This window comes from Erithacus rubecula, assembly GCF_903797595.1.
Source record: "Erithacus rubecula genome assembly, chromosome: 29".
Classification (NCBI taxonomy): domain Eukaryota; kingdom Metazoa; phylum Chordata; class Aves; order Passeriformes; family Muscicapidae; genus Erithacus; species Erithacus rubecula.
The window spans coordinates 89,694-117,664 of NC_136681.1; the positions used below are offsets into that span (position 1 = coordinate 89,694).

General features: G+C 48.8%; 2 protein-coding genes across 3 annotated transcripts in view; one reads left to right on the forward strand and one right to left on the reverse strand.

The window, feature by feature from the left end:
- The window catches only part of TACR1 (tachykinin receptor 1), a 124,561-nt gene that overhangs the window by 27,124 nt on the left and 69,466 nt on the right, over positions 1-27,971 (reverse strand). The gene's annotated exons all lie outside the window — the stretch shown is intronic.
- Positions 116-27,876, forward strand: LOC306813492 (tetraspanin-15-like; the record flags this gene model as incomplete). The annotated part of the gene is made up of 8 exons (XM_079328958.1): positions 116-262; positions 4,374-4,559; positions 9,730-9,804; positions 11,891-11,986; positions 14,661-14,774; positions 18,088-18,141; positions 18,699-18,815; positions 27,667-27,876. The coding sequence occupies exons 1-8, from the start codon at positions 182-184 to the stop codon at positions 27,874-27,876; spliced, it is 933 nt and encodes a 310-aa protein (XP_079185084.1). The 5' UTR covers positions 116-181.

Genomic DNA, 27,971 nt, shown 5'->3' on the forward strand with positions numbered 1-27,971 from the left:
AGGGGATCAAAAGATGAAAATCCGAGGGAATCAAACGAAATTCCAGAGGGGGCGCAAAATCGGATCCCGCAGCCTCTCAAGGGTTAAGGCGGCCTCGCTCTGCCCCTGCCGGGCGGAAATCGGCCAAGTTCAAATTCCCGCAGCGATTCCAGCCGGGAATGAGCCGGGACGCGCCGCGGGGATGGCGCGGAGCTGCCGCGATTCCCATTTTTATTATTACGGCGTCAAATTCGCGCTCTCCGCCTACGCCACGCTCTTCTCGGTACGTTCTTTTCCCGTTTTTTCCCCGTTTTTCCCCGTTTCCTCCCCTGTGTTTTCCTGCCTTTCCCGTGTTTTCCCACCTTTTCCCGGTGTTTCCCCACCCCCGCGCGGCGGATTTGGATTTTCCAGCTCTTTTCGTGTCCAGATTTTCCCTTCCCAAAGCCCCAAATCCTTGAGAAAAAACCGCGGAGCCTCCAAGCCCCGGGTCCGCCTCCAGACTGGGCAATTTTGGGGTTGTTTGGCTCCAAACTGGGCAATTTTGGGCTCCAAACTGGGCAATTTTGGGGCTGTTTGGCTCCAAACTGGGCAATTTTGGGCTCCAAACTGGGCGATTTTGGGGCATTTTAGGCTCCAAACTGGGTAATTTTTGGGGCTGTTTGGCACCAAACTGGGCAATTTTTGGGGCATTTTGGGCTCCAAACTGGGCGATTTTGGGGCGAACCCGCGGGTTTTGTTTTTTGTTTTCCAAGCTCGCCCCTCTCTGTGATTCCTTTATGGCAGCGAGTTCTGTTTGGAGCAGGAAAAAACCGCGGAAATTCCACTTTTATTTCACCCCCAGCACACATCGAGGGGGTGTGACCCACGTTTTTGTAGGTGACATTCTAAATAAAGTGAATTTCAGGCGGCTTTGAACCCCTGAACTCTGCTCGGGGCGGGATTTCTGGGAGGTGCCAACACCTGCGGGAGAGGGGAGGGGAAAACCAGGAATTCCGCCCACTCTGGGGTCTCTTTTTGGGGTTGGTTTTGCAGAATTCTGACTTTATTTCCAAATATTTCCTCCCTAAGGTTAAATAACCCCGGGGTGGGGTTGATTTTCCAGGTGTGAGCACAGAAATTCCTCCGCAGGTGCCCGGAAATGATTTTAATTTCGGTTTTAATTTCTTTTTGAGCCGTGAACGAGCTCGGCCCAGCCCGTGTGCCCGGGGGCTTGGGCCAACGCCAAAAATCACCAAAAAATCACCAAAAATCACCAAAAATCAATTTTTTTGGGGAATATCTCCCGGATTTCTGTGAGGTGGGAAAGCTCTGAGGGGCCAGACCTCAGGAACATTCCCAGAAAAAAAACCCTAAAATTCCAGATTTCTCCCGCATTTCTGGCTCAGGTTGGAGTCTGGGGTGCGATTTGTTCCATATTCCAAAAAAAAATGGGGAAATCCCAAGATTTGGGTTCCCAAGGAGTTGACCCCACTCAATTTGGGGATTCCCAGAGGTTTTTGGGGTGTTGAAGGAACGGCAGGATTTTTCCCCCAGTTCCACTTTGGGAATTGTGGATGAACCCTGGGACAATTCCCAGATTTTGGGGGAATTCTGGGAGAGCTCTGTGGGGAATCCACCAGCGAGAGGCTCGGATTGGTCCAAAAACCAGGAAAACAACCCAAAAAATCCCCATTTTTTGGGGCTCCAAACCCTCCAGCCTCCATCCCTGGGATGTTCCCAGCTGGGAATTCTGCTCCATTGGAATTCTGCAGCTCCTGGGAGCCTTTCAGCCTGACCTAATTCCAGCCTCATTTACATAATCGCAACCCAATTAATTCCAGGAACCCTCCGAGCCTCGTTAACCCTGTGGATGGGGCTGGGATGTTTTTCCCAATAAAAACAGATTTTTTTTTGTAGGAATTCCCTTTGGAAATTGGACTCCTTGGGATAAAATCTCGAGGGATGAGCACAGGGTTGGCTATTCCCAGTTTCCCAGCCTGTGAAAAATCGGATTTTGAGCCTGTGGATCCTTTCCAGGGATTTTGTTACATCTGGAAAAATCTGGGAAGGAGCCTGGGATGGGCTGGAAAGTGGCTTTAAATCAGGGAAGAGTGGAGATTTGGGATTTTGGGATTTTCTTTTCCCAAAAAATTCTCCTTCCCTTTCCTTGGAAAATCCAAAAATATAAAAAATACAGAAATTTCTTTTCCAACAAAATGGAGAGTGGATGTTTCAACCGACCCAGCTAAAAATCAGGATTTTGATATTCCCTCTGGGCAAAAACCCCATTCCTGCTTTTTCCTCTGGAAAAACAAAAGGCCATTCCCAACATTCCCACTGGAGGAGCTCACAGCTCCAGGAGAGTTTTTCCCAATTCCCAATTCCCAATTCCTAATTCCCAATTCCCACTTGACCTTGGGATGAGCTGGGAGCTCCTCCCACCCCAGAGCTGGGTGTTAATTATTCCCTATTCCTTAATTGCTCCTATCCCAATCCCACGACTCCAGGACAGGAAATTCCACAAGGATGGGGCTCAACCTGAGTTTATATTAAACCAGGAATATTCTGGAACTCTGGAATTGTCCAAGGCCAGGCTGGAGCACCCCGGGATAGTGGGAGGAGCTTTGAGGTCTTTTCCATCCCAACTCATTCCAGGATTCTCCAGAAGTTCAGGAATTCAGCGGGATCAGCTCAATATTTCCATGGGAAATGAAAGGAGTGAGCCCATCCCATGGAAACCAGGAAAATCCCAGGATGAAGGAGCTGTGGTGCCCTGGGGCAGCCTTGGGAATTCCAAGCCCTTTCCATTCTCCAAGGATGCTTCTCATCCCTGGAAAAGTCGTTTTTAGGGACTCCCTGTGCCCATCCCAAAACTTTCCTGAGTTTTTCCCTCTGGGAGGAGAAGATTTGAAGAGTTTCCATCCCAGAATCAAAATCCCTCAGGAATGTGTTGGGAATGCTGGGATTGACTGGAGCTGGGTGTGGAGAGAGAGAGGAGGCTCTGAGTGCTCCAGGAGCTTCAAAATGGGCAGAAATTGGGGAATTTTGGGGCTCAGGGTCCATCAAAGCCAAGCAGAGAATCTGGGAGGATCCAGAAAAAATCCTGTCTGGAATCCAGGATGGATCCATCACTGCAGGTGTGGGAAGTATTCCAAATTTCCTGTTATCCCAGGCAGAGCAGGGATAACACTCCTGGGCTGTGGAACATTCCAAAGGTTTCAGGGGGTTTTCCTTGGACATCTCCCACCTCTCCCTCTCCCTTGGAGAATTTTTTCCCAGCCCGAATCCTGAAAAACTGAGAATCCTGAAAACCCTGAGAATCCTGAAAACCACCCAAAATCCCCCAAACGCTGAAAATCCTGAAAACTCCAAAAAAACCTGAAAATCCCAAAAGCCCTGGAAACCCTGAAAACTCCAAACCCCTGAAAACCCTGAAAACTCCTAAAATCCTGAGTACCCCGAAAACAAACAAAAAAAAATCCCCCAAACACCTTAAAATCTGGAAAACCCCCAAAATCCTGAATACCCTGAAAACCTCCCAAAAAAATTCCCGAAACCCCCCAAAATTCTGAAAACCCTGAAAATCCCCAAAATCCTGAAAACCCTGAAAATCCTGAGTACCCTGAAAACTCAAAAAAAAATCCTTCAAATCCCAAAAATCCTGAAAACCCCCAAAATCCTTCAAATCCCACCAATCCCACTGCAGACCCTGGGGCTGCTGTGAGGATCCTTGGACATCTCTCACTTTCCCCTCTCCCTCAAAGACTTTTTTCCCACCCCAAATCCTGAAAACCGCCAAAACCCCAGAAAATCCCCAAACCCCAGAAAATCCCAAAACCCCTGAAAATCCCAAAAATCCCTCTGCAGATCCTGGGACAGCTGATCCTGGTTATGAGGATCCTTGGACATCTCTCACTTTCCCCTCTCCCTCAAAGACTTTTTTCCCACCCCAAATCCTGAAAACCGCCAAAACTCCGAAAAATCCCAAACCCCCTAAAAATTGCAAAAACCCTAAAAAATCGCGAAAACCCTAAAAACCCCAAAACTCCTAAAAATCCCACTGCAGATCCTGGGGCTGCAGATCCGGGGTGTGAGGATCCTTGGACATCTCTCACTTTCCCTTCTCCCTCAAAGACTTTTTTCCCACCCCAAATCCTGAAAACCGCCAAAACCCCAAAAAATCCCAAACCCCCTAAAAATTGCAAAAACCCTAAAAATCGCGAAAACCCTAAAAATCCCACTGCAGATCCTGGGGCTGCAGATCCTGGGTGTGAGGATCCTTGGACATCTCTCACTTTCCCTTCTCCCTCAGACTTTTTCCCTACACCAAATCCTGAAAACTGCCAAAACCCTGAAAAATCCCAAAACCCCTAAAAATCCCCAAAATCCTAAAAATCCTCCAAATCCATCTGCAGATGCTGGGGCTGCTGATCCTGGGCGTGGGGATCTACGCCGAGGCGGAGCGGCAGCGACACAGGACCCTGGAAGGGATTTTCCTGGCTCCAGCCGTGCTGCTGCTCCTGCTGGGAATCACCGTGTTCCTCGTGTCCTTCGTGGGAATGCTGGGCAGCCTCCGCGACAACCGCACCCTGCTCCGCACGGTGAGCACCGGCTGGGACCCTGGGGAGAATTCCATGGATCTGGGGTCTGGGAGGTCTCAAGGAGGGAATTCCATGGATCCGGGGTCTGGGAGGCCTCAAGGGGGGAATTCCATGGATCTGGGGTCTGGGAGGTCTCAAGGAGGGAGTTCCATGGATCCAGAATCTGGGAGGTCTCAAGGAGGGAATTCCATGGATTCGGGGTCTGGGAGGTCTCAAGGAGGGAATTCCATGGATTCGGGGTCTGGGAGGTCTCAAGGAGGGAATTCCATGGATCTGGGCTCTGGGAGGTCTCAAGGAGGGAGTTCCATGGATCCAGAATCTGGGAGGTCTCAAGGAGGGAATTCCATGGATCCGGGCTCTGGGAGGTCTCAAGGAGGGAATTCCATGGATCCGGGCTCTGGGAGGTCTCAAGGAGGGAGTTCCATGGATCCGGGGTCTGGGAGGTCTCAAGGAGGGAATTCCATGGATCCGGGGTCTGGGAGGTCTCAAGGAGGGAGTTCCATGGATCTGGTGTTGCCTCTGAGATTTGGGGATTCCAATGGGGAAATTCCATGGAACTTGAGTCTGGGAGGTCTCAAGGAGGGAATTCCATGGATTCGGGGTCAACTCTGTGATTTGGGGATTCCAATGGAGAAATTCCATGGATCTGGGGTCTGGGAGGCCTCAAGGAGGGAATTCCGTGGATCCGGGGTCAACTCTGTGATTTGGGGATCCCAATGGGGAAATTCCATGGATCCAGAATCTGGGAGGTCTCAAGGAGGGAATTCCATGGATCCGGGGTCTGGGAGGTCTCAAGGAGGGAATTCCATGGATCCGGGGTCTGGGAGGTCTCAAGGAGGGAATTCCATGGATTCGGGGTCTGGGAGGTCTCAAGGAGGGAGTTCCATGGATCCGGGGTCTGGGAGGCCTCAAGGAGGGAATTCCATGGATCCAGTGTTGCCTCTGAGATTTGGGGATTCCAATGGGGAAATTCCATGGATCTGGGGTCTGGGAGGCCTCAAGGAGGGAATTCCGTGGATCCGGGGTCAACTCTGTGATTTGAGGATCCCAATGGGGAAATTCCATGGAACTTCAGTCTGGGAGGTCTCAAGGAGGGAATTCCATGGATCCAGGGTCTGGGAGGTCTCAAGGAGGGAGTTCCATGGATCCGGGGTCAACTCTGTGATTTGGGGATCCCAATGGGGAAATTCCATGGATCCAGAATCTGGGAGGTCTCAAGGAGGGAATTCCATGGATCCAGGGTCTGGGAGGTCTCAAGGAGGGAGTTCCATGGATCCGGGGTCAACTCTGTGATTTGGGGATCCCAATGGGGAAATTCCATGGATCCAGAATCTGGGAGGTCTCAAGGAGGGAATTCCATGGATCCGGGGTCTGGGAGGTCTCAAGGAGGGAGTTTCATGGATCCGGGGTCAACTCTGTGATTTGGGGATCCCAATGGGGAAATTCCATGGATCCAGAATCTGGGAGGTCTCAAGGAGGGAATTCCATGGATCCAGGGTCAACTCTGTGATTTGGGGATCCCAATGGGGAAATTCCATGGATCCGGGGTCTGGGAGGTCTCAAGGAGGGAATTCCATGGATCTGGAGTCAACTCTGTGATTTGGGGATTCCAGGAGCGAATTCTGTGGATCTGGAGTCAAAATTACATCTGGGGGATCTCCAGGGGAGAATTCCATGGGTTCAGAGTCTCCACCAAGGTTTGGGGATCTTTGGTAGGGAATTCCAAGGATCTGGAGTCACCTCCATGGTTTGATGGATCCCAGGGAGGTAATTTCATAGATCCAGAATCTGGGTGATCTCCAGGAGGGAATTCCATGGATTCAGAGTCACTTCCATGATTTGGAAATGACAGGGAAGGAATTCCAAGGATCCGGAGTCACCTCTGTGATTTGGGGATTCCAGGAGGGAATTCCGGGGTCTGGGAGGTCTCAAGGGGAGAATTCCATGGATATGGAGTCACCTCCTTGGTTTATGGATCACAGGGAGGAAATTCCATGGATCTCGAGTCTGGGAGGTCTCAAGGATGGAATTCCATGGATGTGACATCACCTCCATGGTTTGGGGATTCCAGGGAGGGAATTCCGTGGATCTGGAGTCAAAATTACATCTGGGGGATCTCCAGGAGGGAATTCCATGGATTCAGAGTCACCTCTATGGTTTGGGGATCCCAGGGAGGGAATTCCATGGATTCAGAGTCAAAACCACATCTGGGAGGTCTCAAGGAGGGAATTCCATGAATTCAGAGTAACTTCAATGGTTTAGGGGATCCCAGGGAAGGAATTGCACAGGTTCAGGGTCACCTCCATGGTTTAGGGGATCCCAATGAAAAGCCAATTCCCAAGGAAAAGCGAATTCCCGAGGAAAAGTGTCCCCCCTGCCTGCCCAGCCCGGTTTTTTGGGAGTCAGGAGGTGAAAAGCTGGGAATTGCTGAGCACAGGAAGGAGCAGGGAAAGGAACACAGCAATCAGAGCTTTGTGTGGATCAGGAATTGTCCTTTCCAGGATTAATCCTGGGAACAAAAGCAATCAGGGAAAGAGGCGCTGGAGGAGCTCTTGGAGCTGAGCTGGGCCTGGCAGCTGCAGCTTTTGGGGCTTTTATGGAAAAAAAAACTCGGAAATTGTGTTTAAAAGGATCAGATTTGTGTTTTAAATTATCTGGGATTGTCTTTAAAAGGATCTGGATTTGTATTTTAAAGGACCTAGGATTTGTATTTTAAAGGATCTGGGACTGTGTCTAAAAGGATCCAGATTTGTGTTTTAAAGGATCTGGGTTTGCCTTTAAAAGGATTTGGGATTGTGTTTTTAAGGATCTGGGACTGTACTTAAAAGGATCCAGATTTGGATTTAAAAGGATCTGAGATCTTGTTTAAAAGGATTCAGGATTTGTGTTTTAAAGGATCTGAATTTGGATGTTTAAAAGCATGTTTATTTGTGTCCAGATGGACCTGGGATTGTGTTTAAACCTGGATTTGTGTTTAAAAGGATTGGTAATCTTGTTTATAAGGATCTGGGTTTCATGTTTCAACCCTGACTTGTGTTTTTAAGGATTTGTGATTCGTGATTAAACCTGCATTTCTGTTTTAAAGGATTAGGAATTTTGTTTATAAGGCTCTGGGATTTGTGTTTCAACCTGGATTTGTGTTTTTTAAAGGATCCAGGGTTGTGTTTAAGCCTGGATTTATGTTTTTTAAAGGATCTGAGATTCATGTTTAAACCCAGGTTTGTGTTTATAACGATCTAGGATTCGTGTTTAACCTGGATTTATGTTTTTTTAAGGGATCTGAGATTCATGTTTAAACCCAGGTTTGTGTTTATAACGATCTAGGATTCGTGTTTAAGCCTGGATTTATGTTTTTTAAAGGATCTGAGATTCATGTTTAAACCCAGGTTTGTGTTTGAAGGATCTAGGATTCGTGTTTAACCTGGATTTGTATTTATAAGGCTCTGGGATTCATGTTCCAAAGGCTCTGGGATTCGTGTTTAAACCTGGATTTATATTTATAATGCTCTGGGATTCGTGTTCTGAAGGATCCAGGCTCGTTTTTCCCCGGAGCCGTGGGATTCCCTCTGGAATTCTTGTTCCCAGATGATTTGTGGCTGCTGGAAGCTCCATCCATCTCCCGCCCCCGCGGCGGCTCCGTTCCCATTTTTCCACAGGGAACAGGCTGTTCCCGACATCCCAAATCCTCGGGATTGATGTTCTGGAAACTCCAACCCCGTGGGATTTGTGCTCCGGAGGGGCAGGAGTGGCACAAATTTTGGGTTGGAATAACCAGATTTGGGGATAATTAATGAGGAACAAAACTTTGGAGATCGTTAAGGGAGGGATTTATCGATTCTTAAGGTTTCTGTGGGAATTAGTGTCGTTTCTTGGGAATTTGGATTGATGAGCTCGTTAACGGCCGCGTTAATTGAATCAGAATTGAGCAGCTCTTCCTGACTCAGCATCCAGAGCCGGAGAAAGATTTCCTCGGCAAGTTTCTCCATGAAATCCGGAGTTTGCTTGGAGCTTTGTGCCGGGAGAGACCCTCAGGCTCCTTCCCAATCCCTTCCCAGTTCCTTCCTCCTCCCTTCCTGATCCCTTCCTGGTCCTTTCCAATCCCTTCCCAATCCTTTCCAATCCCTCCTCAATCCCTTCCCAGTCCCTTCCCAGTTCCTTCCTGCTCCCTTCCTGATCCCTTCCCAATCCTTTCTCAATCCTTTCCCAATTCCTTCCTGATCCTTCCCGCTCCCTTCCCACTCTCTTCCCAGTTCCTTCCTCCTCCCTTCCTGGTCCCTTCCTGCTCCCTTCCTGGTCTTACTCAATCCCTTGCCAATCCTTTCCTGATCCTCCCCCATCCTTCTCAATCCTCCTGATCATTTTGTGATCCCTTTCCAGTCCCTTCCTGATTCTCTTTGATCCCTTCCCAATCCCTTCCCAATCCCTTCCTGATCCTTTCCCAATCCCTTTCTGGTCTTTCTCAGTCCCTTCCCAATCCCTTCCCAATCCCTTCCCAATCCCTTCCCAATCCCTTCCCAATCCCTTCCCCATCCTTCCCAATCCCTTCCCAATCCCTTTCTGGTCTTTCTCAGTCCCTTCCCAATCCCTTCCCAATCCCTTCCCAATCCCTTCCTCATCCTTTCCCAATCCCTTCCCAATCCCTTCCCAATCCCTTCCCAATCCCTTCCCAATCCCTTCCCAATCCCTTCCTCATCCTTTCCCAATCCCTTCCCAATCCCTTCCCAATCCCTTCCCAATCCCTTCCTCATCCCTTCCCAATCCCTTCCCAATCCCTTCCCAATCCCTTCCCAATCCCTTCCCAATCCCTTCCCAATCCCTTCCTCATCCTTTCCCAATCCCTTCCTCATCCTTTCCCAATCCCTTCCTCATCCTTTCCCAATCCCTTCCTCATCCTTTCCCAATCCCTTCCTCATCCTTTCCCAATCCCTTCCCAATCCCTTCCCAATCCCTTCCTCATCCTTTCCCAATCCCTTCCCAATCCCTTCCTGATTCTTTCCCAGCCTCCCTCTCCACAATGGACAGTGGCACATGGGGACACGTCCACCCAGGCAGAATTTTGGTCAAAATTCCAGGGAAAAGCAGAATTCTGATGAGGAATTCCTTGTTCCCTGGTGTCTGGGTGTTGGAATAGGATTCAGATCTGGGATAATCCATCCTTTCCTCATTCCAGTTCTTCTGGGTGCTCCTGCTGATCTTCCTGACAGAGCTGCTGCTGATCCTCATGGAGATCATCTTCGAGAGCAAGGTGGGAATGGGGACAGCCCCAGGGTCACCTCCAGAGCCTGGAATTCCTGAAAATTCTTTAGTCATTCCCAAAAATTAAACAGCTATTCCCAAAAAAGCAGTGGTTATTCCCAAAAGTTCCCCAAAATGGAATTGCTATTCCTAAAAATTGAATGGCAATTCCTAAAAGTTGAATGGTTATTCCCAAAAATGGAGTGACCATTCCCAAAAATTGAATGGCTATTCCCAAAAATGCAGTGGTTATTCCCAAAAATTCCCAAAAATGGAATTGCCATTCCCAAAAATGGAGTGGTTTTTCCCAAAAGTTGAACAGCTATTCCCAAAAATTGAATTGCCTTTCCCAAAACCAGAATGGCTATTCCCAAAAATGCAGTGGTTATTCCCAAAAATTGATTTTTTATTCCCAAAAACTGAATGATTATTCCCAAAAATTGAATGGTTATTCCCAAAAATTGAATTGCTGTTCCTGAAAATGGAATTGCAACTCCTGACCATGGAATTGTTGTTATTCCCAAAATTGGAATGGTCATTCCTCAGCAGTAACTTTGGGATGCAGCTGGAGTTTTAAAGTTCAATTGATTTAAAATTAATTTGAATTTAATAGGATGATATCAAAAGTTAATTAAACCCCAAACAATGAGAGGGGGAGGGAGGGGGGAGTGACAAACCTGACCTGGAATTGTGGGAAGCACAAATCCGCCTCTGGAACAATGGATGTTCATCAAACTCCCAAATCCCGGAATTAATTGGATTTCAGATGAAATCAGGAATTAATTCCACGGCCTCCAAGTGCTCATTATGCAAATCAGCTCCGTTGATATGCAAATGAGACCGGGGGGATTAATGGGGTTTGGATCCTGGGCAGGGAGGGAGGGGTGGAAAGGGAGCAGAACCCAGGGAGCTTCAAGTCCCACCTGGAAAATCAGTATTCCCAAAAATGGAATTGCCATTCCCAAAAATGGAATTGCCATTCCCAAAAATCGAATTGTCATTCCCCAAAATCGAATTGCCATTTCCCAAAATGGAATTGTCATTCCCAAAATGGAATTGTCATTCCCAAAATGGAATTGTCATTCCCTAAAACAGCATTGTCATTCCCAGAAAGGGAACTGGGATCAGCCTTTCTGAGGACAAAGCAGCAGGAAATGGGAAAAGCCAGGAATGTGTTGGTTTGGTAAAAACCAGGAATGAAAATATTCCCAAGGCTCCCTGAGCTCTTTGAGATTCCCAGGAATCATCCCCAGCACGATTTCCCTGTTCCTGAGTTCTGTCCCTGTTCCCTCTCTTCCCAACCTTAAATTTTCCAGTGTATTGAAAATGGAATTTTTCTCTTCCCTCCCTTTTCTCCACCTGTTCCAAACTCAGGGAAAAATTTCCTTCTTCCCTCCCTTAATATTCCTGCCTGGTGGTTTTTTGGGAATCGAGTGGAGAATCCACTCTGGCTCTGCCCTGGATACTCAGAGCCTCCCCAGGAACATTTCCAGGCATCCATAAAATGCCTTTTCCATCCAATTAGTGCTTAATTAATTCCCTCAAGTGCCAGCCCCAGCCCATCCACACCATTCCTGGGTGGAATTCTGAGGGATTTCTTGGGATCAGGAAGGATCCAGGGCTCCATGAGGGCTCTATTCCCACTTGTGGAATATTTTTCCATGGATAATTTCCCTCTCAGAGCCCTCAGCCAGGAGCTAAAATCCTGATTTTACATGGGATTAGGTGTTTGGAGGAGTCTGAATTGTCATTCCCAAAAATTGTCATTCCCAAAACCAGAATGGTCATTCCCAAAAGTTGAATGGCTATTCCCAGAAGTTGAATGGTTATTCCCAAAAATGGAATGGCTATTCCCAAAAATTGAATCAAAATGGAATAAAATCCAGCAGAACAGGAAAAATCAGGTGGATAAAAATTCCTTGGCCTGCCTGGATGTGCCAGGAATGGATTCAGACAGCTCCAAAATGATGGATTTGATCCCAGGAAATCACCTTGGGACGGGATAAAATTCCTCCTCTGGTGGCAGCCATGAAAAACCTGGAATGTTGTGCTGTCTTCCCTGAGTTTTCCCACATTTTTGGGTTTCTCCATCCCAGATGAACGAGGTTTTACACTCCAACATCCAGGAGGGAATCCGACACTACTACGATGACCTGGACTTCAAAAATATCCTGGATTTTGTGCAGGAAAAGGTTTGGATGGGAAAAGGGGGAAGTTTTCCAAGGAAAGGTGAATCCCATGCCCTGTTTTCCCTGGATTTGCAGTTATTGCCATCCCTGGGTATCTTCACCTGGTTGGGTTTTCTGTGGGATTTCTTGCCTGATTTTTCCTCCCCAGGCTCAGCCCAGGAGGATTTTTTGGGAATTGTCCTGGGATTTGTGTGCCCTGGGAGGAGCCTTGGCTGCTCCTGGATTTTGTCAGGATATTTCCATTCCTGTGTTTTGGTGGGAAATCTCTGCTTGGAATTTTTTAGTCTCTTCCCAACCTACCTGGAGAAGGGAAAGAAATCAATTTAAAATCTTCTCCAGGAACACAAAAACCCTTAGGAAAATCTCTTTTCCCTGGAGTCCCCAGCAGCAGGACAGGGAAAATCCCAGATTTGTGGGAGCTGGGAGAAGAGAGAATTCCAATCTTTCCATGGAATTGCTGAGGTTGGAAGAGCCCTCCAAGGTCAAACCCAACTATTCCCCCACATCCCACAGGATTGGGGATTCTGGGATCACTCACATGCTCTGTGTGGATTTTTCTGGTGGAAATTTCTTGGCTCTGAGCATTCCTAAGTGGAAAAAAACCCTATAAAATCCCAAAACTTGAGGAAGGAATTCTGGGAATGTCCCAGGTGGGATTAGGGGAGCAGGGCCCAGCTTTGAGCATTCTTAAATGGGAAAATCCACAAAAAAATCCCAAAATTTGAGGAAGGAATTTTGGGAATGTCCCAAGTGGGATTGGGGAGCAGATCCTGGCTTTGAGGCCCAGCTGCTCCCAGGAATGTGGGATGCTCCTACCCTAGCCCAAATTCCCTCTATTTTTCTGGAATAATCCCAAATCCATAAATTTTATCCCTGGATTTGGAGTGGAGGAACCTGGGAATCTCCTTCCCTTTGGGATTTAAAACTTTAATTCCAGGGCTCCTCCTTAGCTTTTGGACTTTGGGTCTGGCCTTGCTGAGCTGAGCTCAAAACCAGACTGGGAACTCTCTGGAATCCTTGGATTTGGGGAAAGATTGGAATTTCTCCCAAATTTTGCTCCAACCTCTCCAGGACAAGGCTGGAATTCTGCATGGGTGAGAAATGGAGCTGGGAATTCCTGGCCTTTCCCAGAGCTCTGGGAATCCATGAATCTCCAGGAAAAGTGGATTTATTTCTGGGAATTCCTGCACCTGCAAACAATTATCAGATCAAGCTCCTTCTAGATGATTTTGTGGCATTTTTCCACCATTCCATGGATTTTTCCACCATTCCATGGTATTTTTCCAGCATTTTTCCCACCTGCTTTTTCCCTTTGGGATTTTCCTCCCCTTTTTCCCTTTCCAGCAGTTTTTTTGGAGCTGGTCACCCTTTCCAGCACAGGTGGGACCAAAAGAAATCCAGGGCAGGAAGATCCCTGAAATTTTTCCTTCTTTCCCTTGGAAAAGGGGAGCAGAGGGAAAAACCTCTCCCAAAATCTGCTCCTGGATGAGTTTAGTGCTTAAAAAAATGGAAAAAATTCTTTTTTCCCTACTTTTCCAAGCATTCCAACCTTTCCTGGACATTCCAGGCTTTTCCTTTTGGGGGAAAATCTCACATTCAGATTGTTTTCCATGAGCTGGTTGGGAACAGGCTCATCTTTATTCCATGGAGGACACGGAGTGACTTTGATTGGAATTTTTTTCATCTTCGCTGCAGGAAAAGAGAAAAAAAATGGAGAATTTTTCTTTGTTGTTCTTTTATTTTTTTCCCCTTTGTAGCTGCAGGATTTGATCTCGATTTATCCTGATGGGAAGAGAAATCCCTGTGGGCTGATGGGGTTTTGTGGGATGGCTCAGAGCCACCAAATCCATCCCTGAGGGCTCTGCTGGAGCCATCCCTGCCTCAGGAAAAGCTGGATTTGTCACTGGGAATTAAACCATGGAAGTGTGGATGAGGCTGATCCCACAGATACATCCAAGGCCCTGGGAAAGCCACAAATCCCACTAAAATGGGGATAAATGGGAAAAAAATCCCATTTTTTTTACTCTTCAACTTCCCTGGGAGCAGGGAAAAATTGGAAAGTGGAGATGCAGGGAATTGGATTGGAATGATGGAATGGTTTGGGTTGGATGGGATCATAAAATTCCTCTTTTTCCATGGGCAGGGATCCCTTCCCCTATCCCAGGTTGTTCCAGCCTGGCCTTGGACACTTCCAAAGGATCCAGCTTCTCTGGGAATTCCATCCCAGGGAGGAATTCCTTCCCATTATCCCAATTAATTATCTCCTGTTATTCCAGTGTCCATGGGAATCCATTCCCTGTTATCCCAGGGCCACCAGGCTGATTCCAAACCCCTTTTCCAGGATTTTTCCAGAGTTTCCAGGGCTGGTGAATTCCCTGGGAATTCCATCCCTGCCCTTCCCCAGGGAGGAATTCCTTCCCATTATCCCAATTAATTATCCCTGTGTCCATGAGAATCCATTCCCTGCTATCCCAGGGCCACCAGGCTGATTCCAAACCCCTTTTCCAGGATTTTTCCAGGGGAATTCCCTGGGAATTCCATCCCTGCCCTTCCCCAGGGAGGAATTTCCCAACCCCACCCCAAATCCCTGTGGAGCAGGAATCCCTTCCCTGGTTTCTCCTGGAATTCCAGAGTTTCCCAGCTCCCCCCTCACCCTCTCCCTGTGTTTTTCCTGCAGTTTTCCTGCTGTGGAGGGGATGAATTCCGGGATTGGGAAGTGAACCAGTACCATGCCTGCAATGGCAGCGGGGCCCTGGCCTGTGGGGTGCCCCATTCCTGCTGCGTCCGCGGGGTGAGCGCCACAGGGAGCCCCAAAATTCCCTGGAAATTCCCTCTTCTAATGCCTCTTCTGCTCCAAGGGGTTTCTGCTTCATGGCATTCCCACCTGGAAAAAGATCAGAGGGAATTTCATCAGGAGAGGGGGAAGGAGATGGAATAATAATAATATTTATTCATGGAATTTCCCTCTTCCCGCCAGTTTTTCTGCTGCAAAGGGTTTCTGCTTTGTCATTCCCACCTGGAAAAAGGTTTGAGGGAATTTCATCAGGAGAGAGAAAAGGAGTTGAAATACGAATATTTATTTATCGAAAACACCAGAATTTCAGAGAAATTCCCTTTTCCTGATGTTTTTTCTGCTCCAAGGAGATTCTGCTTCATGGCATTCCTGCCTGGAAAAGGGTTTGAGGGAAATTTTTTGGAAGAGGGGGAAGGAGATGGAATAATAATATAAATTATGTAGAACACCAGAATTTCAGAGAAATTCCCTTTTCCTGGTGTTTTTTCTTCTCCAAGGGATTTCTGCTTCATGGCATTCCCACCTGGAAAAAGATCAGAGGGAATTTCATCAGGAGAGGGGGAAGGAGATGGAATAATAATAATATTTATTCATGGAATTTCCCTCTTCCCGCCAGTTTTTCTGCTGCAAAGGGTTTCTGCTTTGTCATTCCCACCTGGAAAAAGGTTTGAGGGAAATTTTTTGGAAGAGGGGGAAGAAGATGGAATAATAATATTTAGTTATGTAGGAACACCAGAATTCCAGAGAAATTCCCTTTTCCTGGTGTTTTTTCTTCTCCAAGGGATTTCTGCTTCATGGCATTCCCACCTGGAAAAAGATCAGAGGGAATTTCATCAGGAGAGGGGGAAGGAGATGGAATAATAATAATAATATTCATTCATGGAAATTCCCTTTTCCCAATGGCTTTTCTGCTCCAAGGGGTTTCTGCTTTGTCATTCCCACTCGGAAAAAGATTAGAGGGAATTTCATCAGGAGAGAGAAAAGGAGTTGAAATACGAATATTTATTTATGAAAAACATCAGAATTTCAGAGAAATTCCCTTTTCCTGATGTTTTTTCTGCTCCAAGGAGATTCTGCTTCATGGCATTCCTGCCTGGAAAAGGGTTTGAGGGAATTTTTTTGGAAGAGGGGGAAGGAGATGGAATAGGAATGTTTTCTTTATGGATTGGTCTGGCATTTTCTGGGATTGTGGAGGCCAATTCCTGGGATAATGGAGGAGTTGTTGGGAATTCTGAGGTTTCCAACTGTGGATTATAAAAGGTTTGGAAATGAATTATTTGGGAAGAAAACCAACAGCAGCTTGGAAAGACTTGGGAATGTTTGCCTGGAGAAGGGAAATTCCAGGAAAATTTTGGAGCCACTTCCAGAGCCTGAAGGGGCTCCAGGAGAGGGACTGGGATAAGGGATGGAGGGATAGGACACAGGGAATGGGAAAATGGAGATTGAAATGGGATTTTGGGATGGAATTCCCAGACAAGTTGTTGCTGCTCTGGATATTTGGGAATGTCCAAGGCCAGGCTGGAGTTCCCTGGGATTGCAGGAATTGTCCCAGGGTGGCCCTGGATGGGATTTAAGGTCCCTCCTAACCCAAAGAATTCCAGGATTTTGGGATCTGAGTCAGCTCCATCCCAGCCTGGATCCTCCCCCAGTCCCATTCCCATCTGGATGCTGTGGGGCTTGGAACTTTCTGGGATTTTTGGGGAATGAAAGGATTTTTGGGGAACTAAGGGATTTTTTGGGGAACTGAGGGATTTTTGAGGAATTTGCTGCCAGCAGGGCTGGGAGGGCTTTGCCGAAGGATCCCTCTGGATTCTTGGGATTGGGAAAAGTTGGAATTCCAACTCCCCAGATGGAGCCAGGCTGCAGAGAGAGTGGAATTCCAGAGCCAGGAATTTCTCCTGGGAATCAGAACCAAGGTGGGATTTTCCGCAAAGCACTCTGAGCCTGGATTGTTTAATCCAACCCATGCAAGGATAAAACCTCAGGATCCAGGAAAAATTCCAAATATGATCCAGAACTCCAAAAAAGGCTCTGCCAAGCTCCGGATCTCCGGGAATATCAGCGCCCTGGCACCAGGAAAATTCCTCATCAATCCCTCCTTGTTCCAGGGGTTTTTAATGGAAAAAGAGGGAGATGTGAAGGGGTTTAATTAGCTGTGCAGGCCTGATATGCAAATGAGATGCAGATTTGAGATCCTCTCTAATCAGGGCCTTGATTAAGGACTCCCGAGGCTCCTGGAGATGGAATGAGGAATTCCTGCCGTGAGGATGGGCTGCAGGGAGCTTTTTTGGGTATTTTTACACTCCTGTGGTTTTTCTGGGGGGACAATTTGGTAAAAAAAACCTAAAAACAACTCAGCAAGGAGCAGGGAGAGGGAAAAATTCCATTAATCCGGAGGGGGAGAATTTGGGCAAGTTTTTGGGAATGTTCAGGGTCAGGTTGGAGCAGCCTGGGATTTTGAGAAGTTGCCTGATGTGGGATGGGATTCAAGGCCCCTTTCCACCCAAACCATTCCAGAATTCCCTGAGCTGGGTCCAGAGGATGCTCTGGGAGCCAAGTCCATTGAATCCATGAAATATCCATGGAATTTCCAAGAGAGAAAGACCCTGGCTGTGGCTCTGACACCTGGACAGGTTTTTTGGGAAGTGAGACCTCACCAAAGGCTCTGGAATCTCCAGGAGAAGCAGAACCTGGGAAGCACCAAAACCTTGGGAGGGATTTGGCCTCGTTCATTAAGGAATTAGTCCCAGAATTCTGGGAAAAGAACCAGGAGAGCCAAATTCCTTGGGAATTTCCTGACCTTAGATCCCATCCAGGGCCACCCACAGGGACAATTCCCACTGTTCCAGGTGGCTCCAGCCTGGTCTTGGACATTCCCAGGGATCCCAGCAGCTCTGGGAATTCCATCCCAGCCCCTCCTCCCCTCATTCCTTCCCAAAATCCCATTTAAATTTCCCCTTTTCCCAGTGAGAAGCCATTCCCTGTGTCCTGTCCCTCCATCCCTTATCCCAAATCCCTCCCCAGCTCTCCTGGAGCCCCTTCAGGCTCTGGAATGTGCTGGAAGCTCTCAGTGGAATTTCCCTTCTCCTGGTGAACATTCCCAGCTCTCCCAACCTGGCTCCAGAATCCTGGAATGGTTTGGGTTGGGATTTGCCCTCAAGACCCCTCAGTCCACTCAGAACACCCCAAACTCTGAGGGAACAGACCCCATTGTCCCGTGCTGGGCACCTTTGGAATTCCTGATTTCATTTGGATTTCTGGTGTTTTCCTGTTGCCTTTCCTGGGATAAATCCTTTCCTGTTCTCTGCAGGCTCCTGGAGGAGTGGTGAACACCCTGTGTGGGTACCGTGCCCTGGACAAGCAGGTGACCTTGGAATTTTTGGGAATTCGCTGCTCCTTCCTCCCCAAATCCCAAAAATCCAATTCTCCCTGCAGGAATTCCCAATTCCTAAGCAAGGCTGGGATGCAGCTGCTCCAAACTGAGTTTTGGGGCATTTCCCTGGAATTTTGGGGCACTTTTGGTGCCCAGGGATCCCAGCCCTTCCTCAGCACAGGGATTCTCACCTTGGAATTCCCTAAACATTCCCAGTGGGGGGAAAGGGCAGAGTTTGAGGGTGGGGGGATCAGCCTCAGGAAACTCCCCAGTGCAGAAATATGGGAATTCCCAGCTTGGAGAGGTCCCAGCTGAGGGAATCCAATGATCCAGGATCTCTCCCAGGTCACACTCATGGCCCCAAAATTCGGGATTTAATCCTTACAACGTTTGGACCTCAGCTCCAAAACTTCCTTTACAAGAGAATGAAAACTTCTCCCCTTGGAGTGGTGATTTGGGCCAAAATCCCCAGCCTGAGGTTGTTCCTGGGAAAGCTGCAGTTCCTGGGAATGCAGCAGGAATTTGGGATCCTGTCTCTGCTCCCCCAGCGCCTGGAGCTGCTCGGCACCATCCACGTCCGGGGCTGCATCCACGCCGTGGGGCTCTGGCTCAAGGACAACTTCCAGGCCACCCTGGCCATTGTCTGCTCCCTGCTGCTGCCTCAGGTATGTGGGGAACCCCTTGGGAATCCTCTCCTGGATTCCTGGAACTCTGAGCTGGAAAGACCCACAAGGGATGAACTCCCAGTTTTGGGGTTTTCAGCTCCAGCCCCGACCAGCAGAGCTGGTCTGAGGTCTCAGCTCCTTTTGCTGTGCTGGAGGGTGGAGGAGAAATCATTTGGAATCCCAGTTCCAAATGGGATTTGTGGCTGGGGCAGGAAAAGTCACCCCTGGCAGAGTGGGCTTGGATCCCTCCTGGAATCCAAAATTTGGGATCCAAGAACAGCCCCTGGAAGCAAATCCAGCAAATCCTGTCCTGTTTGTCCTCCCAGCCCCTGGCAAACAGAGCAGGAATGGGACTCCAGGTAAATCCCAATCCCAAATCCCAATTGGATAAATCCCAATCCCAAATCCCAATTGGATAAATCCCAATCCCAAATCCCAATTGGATAAATCCCAATCCCAAATTCCACTCTGGATAAATCCTAATCCCAAATTCCACTTGGATAAATCCCGATCCCAAATTCCACTTGGATAAATCCCAATCCCAAATTCCACTTGGATAAATCCCGATCCCTAATCCCACTTGGATAAATCCCAGTCTCAAATTCCACTCTGGATAAATCCCAATCCCAAATTCCACTTGGATAAATCCCAATCCCAGACTCCACTTGGATAAATCCTAATCCCAAATTCAGCAGGGTTTGCCAAGCCTTGGATCTCCTCTGAATTATTCCAGACCAAACTGTGAGGATTTGCTGTGGATTTGACCATTTTTTGGATTTATTTCAAGGCCCACAAAACCCTTCCCTTCTGTGGTTGTGTTGGGATTGCTGAGGGTGGCACTTCCCAAGGGTGGGGTTTGATCCCAAAGGGAATGAAATGATTCCTGGTTTTATTGGTAAAATTCTTCCTGGTTTTCTGCTCATACCAAAAGGCAGGAAGAGCTTGGACAAAGTGGCAGCTGAGGGGAAATTCGGGATAATTTGTCAGAGCTGGACTTGGGGCTTGCAGGTGGTTCAGACACGATCCCGAGGCAGGGGAGCTGCTCCTGGCTGTCATTCCTGAATTTTTTGGGAGTGTTTCCTCCCAAATGAGCATTTCAAAAGGCAGGAATGGGGAGTTAAAAGGGCTGGAATGGGGCTTTATCTCATCCCGATCCATCGGCGCCGCCCCCCGCAGCCTCAGCCATTAACAGCCGGCTGCTAATTGGGAATGCTGGGGAGAAATCCGCGGGAATGCCGAGCCCTGATGGATCTGGAGTGGTGCCATTAATTGGGAATGCTGGGGACAAATCCCCGGGAATGCTGATGGGTCTCAGCACGAGCTCCTCCCCATCTGCTCCCCAATTTCTGCACTTGGAAGATGGGTTGGGTTGGATCCTGCCAGGATTTGGAGGGAATTCAGAGGGAAATGGTGCTGCCAGCCCTCAGACAGCTCCCATTCCAGAAATCCATAATCTGAGGATTTGACTGGCCTGGAATTGTGGATCTGGGCAGAAAGGGGTGGGTGTGAGGAGGGGACAGAGCTGGGAATTTTGGGAAGAGTGCAGGGACTGAGCTGTGCCAGCCCTGCCCTTTGTCCCACATGGAAAATGTCCCTCGGTGGGGACACAACCTTCTCGGTGGGAAACTTCCTGGATGCCAAAAGATTGCATGTCCTGGAATTGTGATCCCTGTCCTGGGAATCTGATCCCTGTGCTGGGATTCTGATCCATGTCCTGATGTTCTGATTCATGTCCTGGAATTCTGATCTGTGTCCTGAGATTCTGATCCACATCCTGGGATTCTGATTCCTGTCCTGGGATTCTCACCCATGTCCTGAGATTCTGATCCCTGTCCTGGGATTCTGATCCACATCCTGGAACTCTCATCCATGTCCTGGGATTCTGATCCCTGTCCTGGGATTCTGATCCACATCCTGGAACTCTCATCCATGTCCTGGGATTCTGATCCCTGTCCTGGGATTCTGATCCATGTCCTGGGATTCTGATCCATGTCCTGGGATTCTGATCCATGTCCTGGGATTCTCATTCATGTCCTGGAACTCTCATCCATGTCCTGGAACTCTCATCTATGTCCTGGGATTCTCATCCATGTCCTGGGGTTCTAATTCATGTCCTGGTATTCTGATCCATGTCCTGGGATTCTGATCCCTGTCCTGGGAATCTGATCCATGTCCTGGGATTCTCATCCATGTCCTGGGGTTCTAATTCATGTCCTGGGATTCTGATCCATGTCCTGGGATTCTCATCCATGTCCTGGAACTCTCATCCATGTCCTGGAACTCTCATCCACGTCCTGGGGTTCTAATTCATGTCCTGGGATTCTCATCCATGTCCTGGGAATCTGATCCATGTCCTGGGATTCTCATCCATGTCCTGACCCCGGCTTTGAGGTTTCCCCCACTTTTCCTAATTATTCCTGTTCCCTGTGGTCAAACTTTGGCCCCAGGGCTCTGAGGTTGAGGATCTGCGCTTGGTTTCTGGACCCCATCCCAGCTTTTCCTTGGATCTGGTGGGAGCACTGGCTCTTGGATGCTGGAAAAATGATCTAAGGAAAGTTCTGGCTGGCTTGGAGCCCCCTTGCACAGTGGGAATTCTTGTGTTCTCTTCCCACCTGGGAATGATCCCACCTGACCTTCCCATCCTGCAGGAAGTGCTGGATTTTCCAGGTTTTCTCTGCTTTTCCCATGTTCAGGTGGGATCCTGAGGTGCAGGAGAGGTAGAATCAGGCTCAGTGAAAGCTGATCCTGGTGGGATTGGCTGTGACTGGAGACTTGACACCGGGAAAATCCCGCCTGGATCCAGCACCGAGGGGGAGCCGCTCCCGAGGGAATCCGAGATTCCCCCAAACCCAGGAACATCCCGGATTTTTTATAAGAAAAAACCGCAATCCCATTTTTTCCAGTGTTGATTTTCCCCTCCATTCGGAGCGAGGCACAAACTCCACCTCGATCCATCCCTGGAATTCTCTTTTTTCCCATCCCCCAGCAACCCCAAATTCCCGTCTTTCAACCCCACTCCGTGCCCTTCATCCCACACATTCCCCGTCACTCCCAAGGACCTTTTCATCCCCAATCCCCCGCCGTGGCCTCGGGCTGGTTGTGTTTAATCACGGAGCAGCCCCGGATTTTCCAGCGGGAGCAGCCGAGCTCATCCATCCTTTTCCTGCCGCCGCCTCCGCGTCCTTCCCTGCCTCCCGCAGGATTCTCGGCGGGGCTGGGGACGTGCTCGGGCTGGAAATGAGGCGAAAAAACTCCGGCCCTGGAGTTTCGTTCCTTCCCGCGACTTTCCAGGGATTTTTTTTTTTTTTTTGTCCTGATGTTATTCCAGAGAATCCTGGAGTGGTTTGGGTTGGGAAGGATCCGATCTCACCCCTGCCATGGGCAGGGGCAATTCCTGGGACAATTCCCAGGGATTCAGGAGCAGCCACAGCTCCTCTGGGAATTCCATCCCAGCCCCTCACACCCTCATTCCCAAAATCCCACCCAAGTGTCCCCATTTGTGAGAGCCCAGAGGAGGGATGCAGGGTTCCAGGTGGCTCTTGGGATGCTGTTTGTTGTATCCAGGGGATTCAGAAATTCAGGGCTGTGGGTGGCAGAGCCCAGCCCAGCTCAGCAGCAGCTCTGGCTTTGTCTGGAGCTGCTCTGGTTCTGGTTTCAGTGCATTATTTACTTTGCTGAGCATCCTAATACATGACAATCAATCAATACCTTGACTATTACCTACAGCCTATCCTAATTACTAACATTACCATATTCATGTTTCTATTCTCCAATCACCAAAAGTTTGTGTGCTACAGTTTAAGTTAGAAGTTGTTTTTCAGTTTTCTTGCAGTGGAAAATTCTGGTTTTTTACTTGCAACATGGTATTTTTGTTTGCCTGTGAAAATCTTGTAGCTTGGTAAAAACATCTTCTCTTTGAGGTGGGTTTATCCTTTTCTCCCTCCAACTCACATACTAACACACCTTTTGCCCTACAACTCACACACCTTTTGCCTTCTAGTTACCCAGTAAGACAGACTCAGCAATTATTTCCTTCTGTATCAAAACTTGCTTTCATTTCTATTCCTTCTTCAGATTCTACATTCAAAAATATTTCTGCTGCACATACACAGCTGTGAGAGCTTCCTGTCAAGTCTTTGTTTTTCCCAACACCCATTCCCAATGGGAAACCATTCCCTGTGTCCTGTCTCTCCATCCTTTATCCCAAATTCCTCCCCAGCTCTCCTGGAGCCCTTTCAGGCCCTGGAATGTGCTGGAAGCTCTCCCTGGAATTTTCCTTCTCCCAGTGAACATTCCCAGTTTTCCCAGCTTGGTTCCAGAGGGGCTCCAGGATCATTCCCTTCCCCTCTCAGCCACTGCAATAAAACAGAAATGGGAGCAGGAAAACCTCTGCAATCCTTGTTCCTTCCCTAAAAAACCATGAATTTTTCCCATCCCGAAGAAGCCAAAGGTGCTGCTCCCAAATTAAAGGAGAGCAATCCCTGGAAGGTCCCTGCCAAGGGCTCCCATCCATCCCCAGGAATTTTTTTTCCCTCTGTCCCATCCATCTCCAGACTCTGCATTGCAGCCGTTCCCTCCCCGGAGCGTCAATCCCGGAGATCGACGGCTCCATTCCCTGAAAAAAACCAGAATTATCCTCCAGCCAGGCCTGCATCTTCATCTCCCAGTGACAGGGATGGAAAACCTTCCCTGTGCAGAGGGAACATTTCTTTGGAAGATTAATTTGGGATTTGTTTGCTCTCCAATGCCTCGGGGTTTCCTCAAGCGTTAACGGAGTGGGAAAAGGGAATAATCGGGATTTTTCCATCTGACTTCTCCATAAATCCCAATCCCAAGTCAAAAAGGAGGGGAAAAAACCACCAACTTTGGGTGTTGTTAACTCTGGGAATGCCTGGAATGGTTCAGCATTTCCCACATTTCCATGGAAAAGGGTTTTTTGCAGGGAATTTTCCCTAAGGGAAAATATCCATGGACTTCCAGGCACTTTTTCCACTGGAAAATGAGGTGAAAATGGAATTTTGAGCCTTTTCCTGTGTTGCTTCCTGACCTTCCCGAGCCCTTTTTGCAGAGGAGGAAGAGAGGATCTGTTCATCTCTTCCAGGGAGGATTTGGGGTGATTCCAACCCCAATTCCCAGTGGAAAACTTATCCAGAGGAACCAATGGAGATCCCATAAGCAAAGCTGGGCTTTGGGATGGAGCTGAGCCTTGGAATTGTACGTGGGAGACAGGAACCAGGTTTAGAGGAATCACGGAATGCTTTGGGTCCGGGAGTGTCTCATTCCATGGAAATTGAATGGAATTCCCATTGGGAATTTTATGGATTCCCTCGTGTGAAGATCCTGGCATTTATTTACCTCCTGGAGGAGCAGCTTTTCCATGGATTTGCACCCCCTGGGCACTCAAAAACCATGGGAAACATCCACTTCCAGCCAGGAACTTCCAGTAGCAACAATTCCCAAGCAGTTCTCCCAGATCCTCATCCAATTTCCAAAAATTCCACTTTTTAGATTTTTCCAGCCCCAGCTTTGCTCGGTTTTGTTCCCCTTTTCCCCGGCGGTGCCGTAAAATCGGCGGATCCGGGAGAAGGCGGCGCCCTCGGATATTGGATGCATCCATAATTCCTGACAGCTTCCACCATTCTCATTATGCAGGAGAGGGAATTTAGGGCCGGGCTGGGACGGGAATGGGATCGTAACTCAGCAGCAGCGACGGCTCTGGGATTTGGGATCCTGAGCAAGGGCTTGGGATGGTTTGAATCCCTCCCAGAATTCTCCATTTCCATTGGGATTTGGGATCCTGATCAAGGGCTTGGGATGGTTTGATTCCCTCCCAGAATTCCCCATTTTCTCTGGGATTCAGGATGCTGACTGAGGCCTTTGGATGGATTAATTCCCCTCCCAGAATTTCTGATTTTCTCTGGGATTTGGGATCCTGAGCAAGGGCTTGGGATGGTTTGATTCCCTCCCAGAATTCCCCATTTTCTCTGGGATTTGGGATCCTGAGCAAGGGCTTGGGATGGTTTGAATCCCTCCCAGAATTCCCCATTTTCTCTGGGATTTGGGATCCTGAGCAAGGGCTTGGGATGGTTTGATTCCCTCCCAGAATTTCCGATTTTCTCTGGGATTTGGGATCCTGACTGAGGCCTTTGAATGGTTTGGTTCCCTCCCAGAATTTCTGATTTTCTCTGGGATTTGGGATCTTTATCAAGGGCTTGGAATGGTTTGATTCCCTCCCAGAATTTCTGATTTTCTCTGGGATTTGGGATCCTGATCAAGAGCATGGGATGGTTTGATTCCCTTCCAGAATTTTTGCATTTCTCTGGGATTTGGACTCCTGACTGAGGCCTTTGAATAGTTTGATTCCCTTCCAGAATTTCTGATTTTCTCTGGGATTTGGGATCCTGACTGAGGCCTTTGGATGGTTTGATTCCCTCCCAGAATTCTCCATTTCCACTGGGATTTGGTTTCCTGATCAAGGGCTTGGGATGGTTTAATTCCCTCCCAGAATTTCTGATTTTCTCTGGGATTTGGACTCCTGACTGAGGCCTTTAGATGGTTTGATTCCTTCCCTCTCAGAATTTCTGATTTTCTCTGGAATTTGGGATCATGATCAAGGGCTTGGGATGGTTTGATTCCCTTCCAGAATTCCCCATTTTCTCTGGGATTCAGGATGCTGACTGAGGCCTTTGGTGGTTGGATTCCCTTCCAGAATTCCTGTTTTTCTCTAGGATTTGGTATCCTGACTGAGGCCTTTGAATGGTTTGATTCCCCCCCAGAATTCCTGATTTTCTCTGGGATCCCTCAGCAGGAGGAGCAGGAGGGATCACTGCCCCAGTCCTGTCTCTGTTTCCATGGAATGCAAACACAAATCTTTCCAGGAGGGAAAAATGACAAATTTGCCCTAAAATCCCTCATTCCAAAGGTTTCGCTGGCTCCATTTGAGCAGCATTTTAATTGGGAGCAATGACAGTTTAATAATGGGAATGAGGCTGCAGCTTGACATCCATGGAAATGGGATTAGCAAACTGAAATTGTGAAGGATTTGCTGTTGGATGGGGATCAGCACAATCCCGTTATCCCAGAGGTGTCTCTGAGCTCTCCTGGAATTCAGAGCCATTCCCAAACATCCCACACAGGATGTGGCAGCCTCATTCCCAGAGAATTCCACACTTTTCACTTCAGCACCTGCAGTGCTTTATCCACCCCCAAGGGCAGGAATCCTGGAATTCCAGGAGCTGGGAAAGCCCTGGAACCACCAGCTGTCCTTCCCAGGGCTGGGATTGATCCCATTCCCTGGATCAGCTGGGAATCCCTGAGGATCCATGGGAAATGGGAATGGGGCAGGAGCCAGCTGAGGGATCCAGGATGGGCTCAAAGCTGGAACAGCATTCCTGGGATGGGATTTTCCACTTTTACTGCATTTGAGAAACTTTGATCCATGGAAATTCCCCTGGGATCCACTTCCAGGTGGATTTGGGAAGGGACAATTGACACTGAGCTGCTTTGGGGTTGATTCTCTGCAAGGCCCAGCTACTCCCTGCTGGGACAGCATTCCCAAGGATGAGATTTTCTGCTTTTTCTGAGTCTGGAGAACTGTTGATCCATGGAAATTCCCCTGGGATCCACTTCCAGGAGGATTTGGGAAGGAAAAATCAACACTGAGTTGCTTTGAGAGAGGTCTCTTGGTGAGACCCAGCCACTCCCAGTGCTGGGAGAGCATTCCAGGGATGGGATTTTCCACTTTTTCTGCATTTGAGAAACTGCTGATCCATGGAAGTCCCCTTGGGATCCACTTCCAGGGGGATTTGGGAAGAGAAAATCGATGTTCAGCCATTTTGTGAGTTCTGTGCAAGGCCCAGCCACTCCCAGTGTAGGGAGAACATTCCCAGGAATGGGATTTTCTGTTTTTTCTGGGTTTGGGGAGCTGTCAATCTAAGAAAATCCCCTTGGGATCCACTTCCAGTTGGATTTGGGAAGGGAAATTCAACACTGAGCCAAAATTTTGGAGCCCCTTTGCTCTGGAGCTAGGATGGGAGAGAAGGGAAATTCCAGGGAGACCTTCCAGCATGTTCCAGGGCCTGAAGGGACTCCAGGAGAGCTGGGGAGGGATTTGGGATGAGGGATGGAGGGACAGGACACAGGGAATGGGAAAACAGAGATTTTGGTGGGATTTTGGGATGGAATGAGCGCGGGGATGGAATTCCCAGAGGAGCTGTCTGAGGGATGGAGAACAGGAGGCAAGGAATGGGAAAATGGAGATTTTGGTGGGAATGAGGGCAAGGATGGAATTCCCAAAGAGCTGTTCGAGGGATGGAGGAACAGGAGGCAGGGAATGGGAAAACGGAGATTTTGGTGGGATTTTGGGATGGAATGACAGCGGGAATGGAAGGAATTCCCAGAAGAGCTGTTCCGAGAAATGGAGGGACAGGAGGCAGGGAATGGAAAAATGTAGATTTTGGGATGGAATGAGGGTGGGGATGGAATTCCCAAAAGAGCTGTCCAAATGATGGAGGGACAGGACGCAGGGAATGGGAAAATGGAGATTTTGGTGAGATTTTGGGATGGAATGAGGGCGGGGATGGAATGAGGGTGGGGATGGAATTCCCAGAGGAGCTGTCCGAGGGATGGAGGGACAGGAGGTAGGGAATGGGAAAAGGGAGATTTTGGTGGGATTTTGGGATGGAATGAGGGCAGGGATGGAATTCCCAGAGGAGCTGTCCAAGGTAGGATCCACCCAATCTCTGAAAATCACGGGATCCACGGGATGAACTTCGATCCCCTCCCACCCCAAACCATTCCACGATTCCACGGGCAGCTCCAGACGGAACATCCCCGTAATTCCATCCCGCAGGTGCTGGGTCTGGCCATGGCCTGGCTGCACTGGCAGCAGCTGGACGGGATGCGCTCGGGGCTGGACTGCGTGGACTGGCGGCTCCGGGAGGATCCGCGCGGCGCCGGCTGGTGCTGGTGCCTGCCCCGGGAGGGCGGCTACGCCCCGGTGAGCGCCGGCAGCGCCCGCGGGCAGCCGGGACACCCGGACGCTGCCCAAGGCGGGGTGTGAGCAGCCGGAGCGGGGAACGGGAATTGTCCTCGCAGCTCGCGTCGGGAAAAATGGGGAATAATGGGAATTGTCCTCGCAGCTCGCGTCGGGAAAAA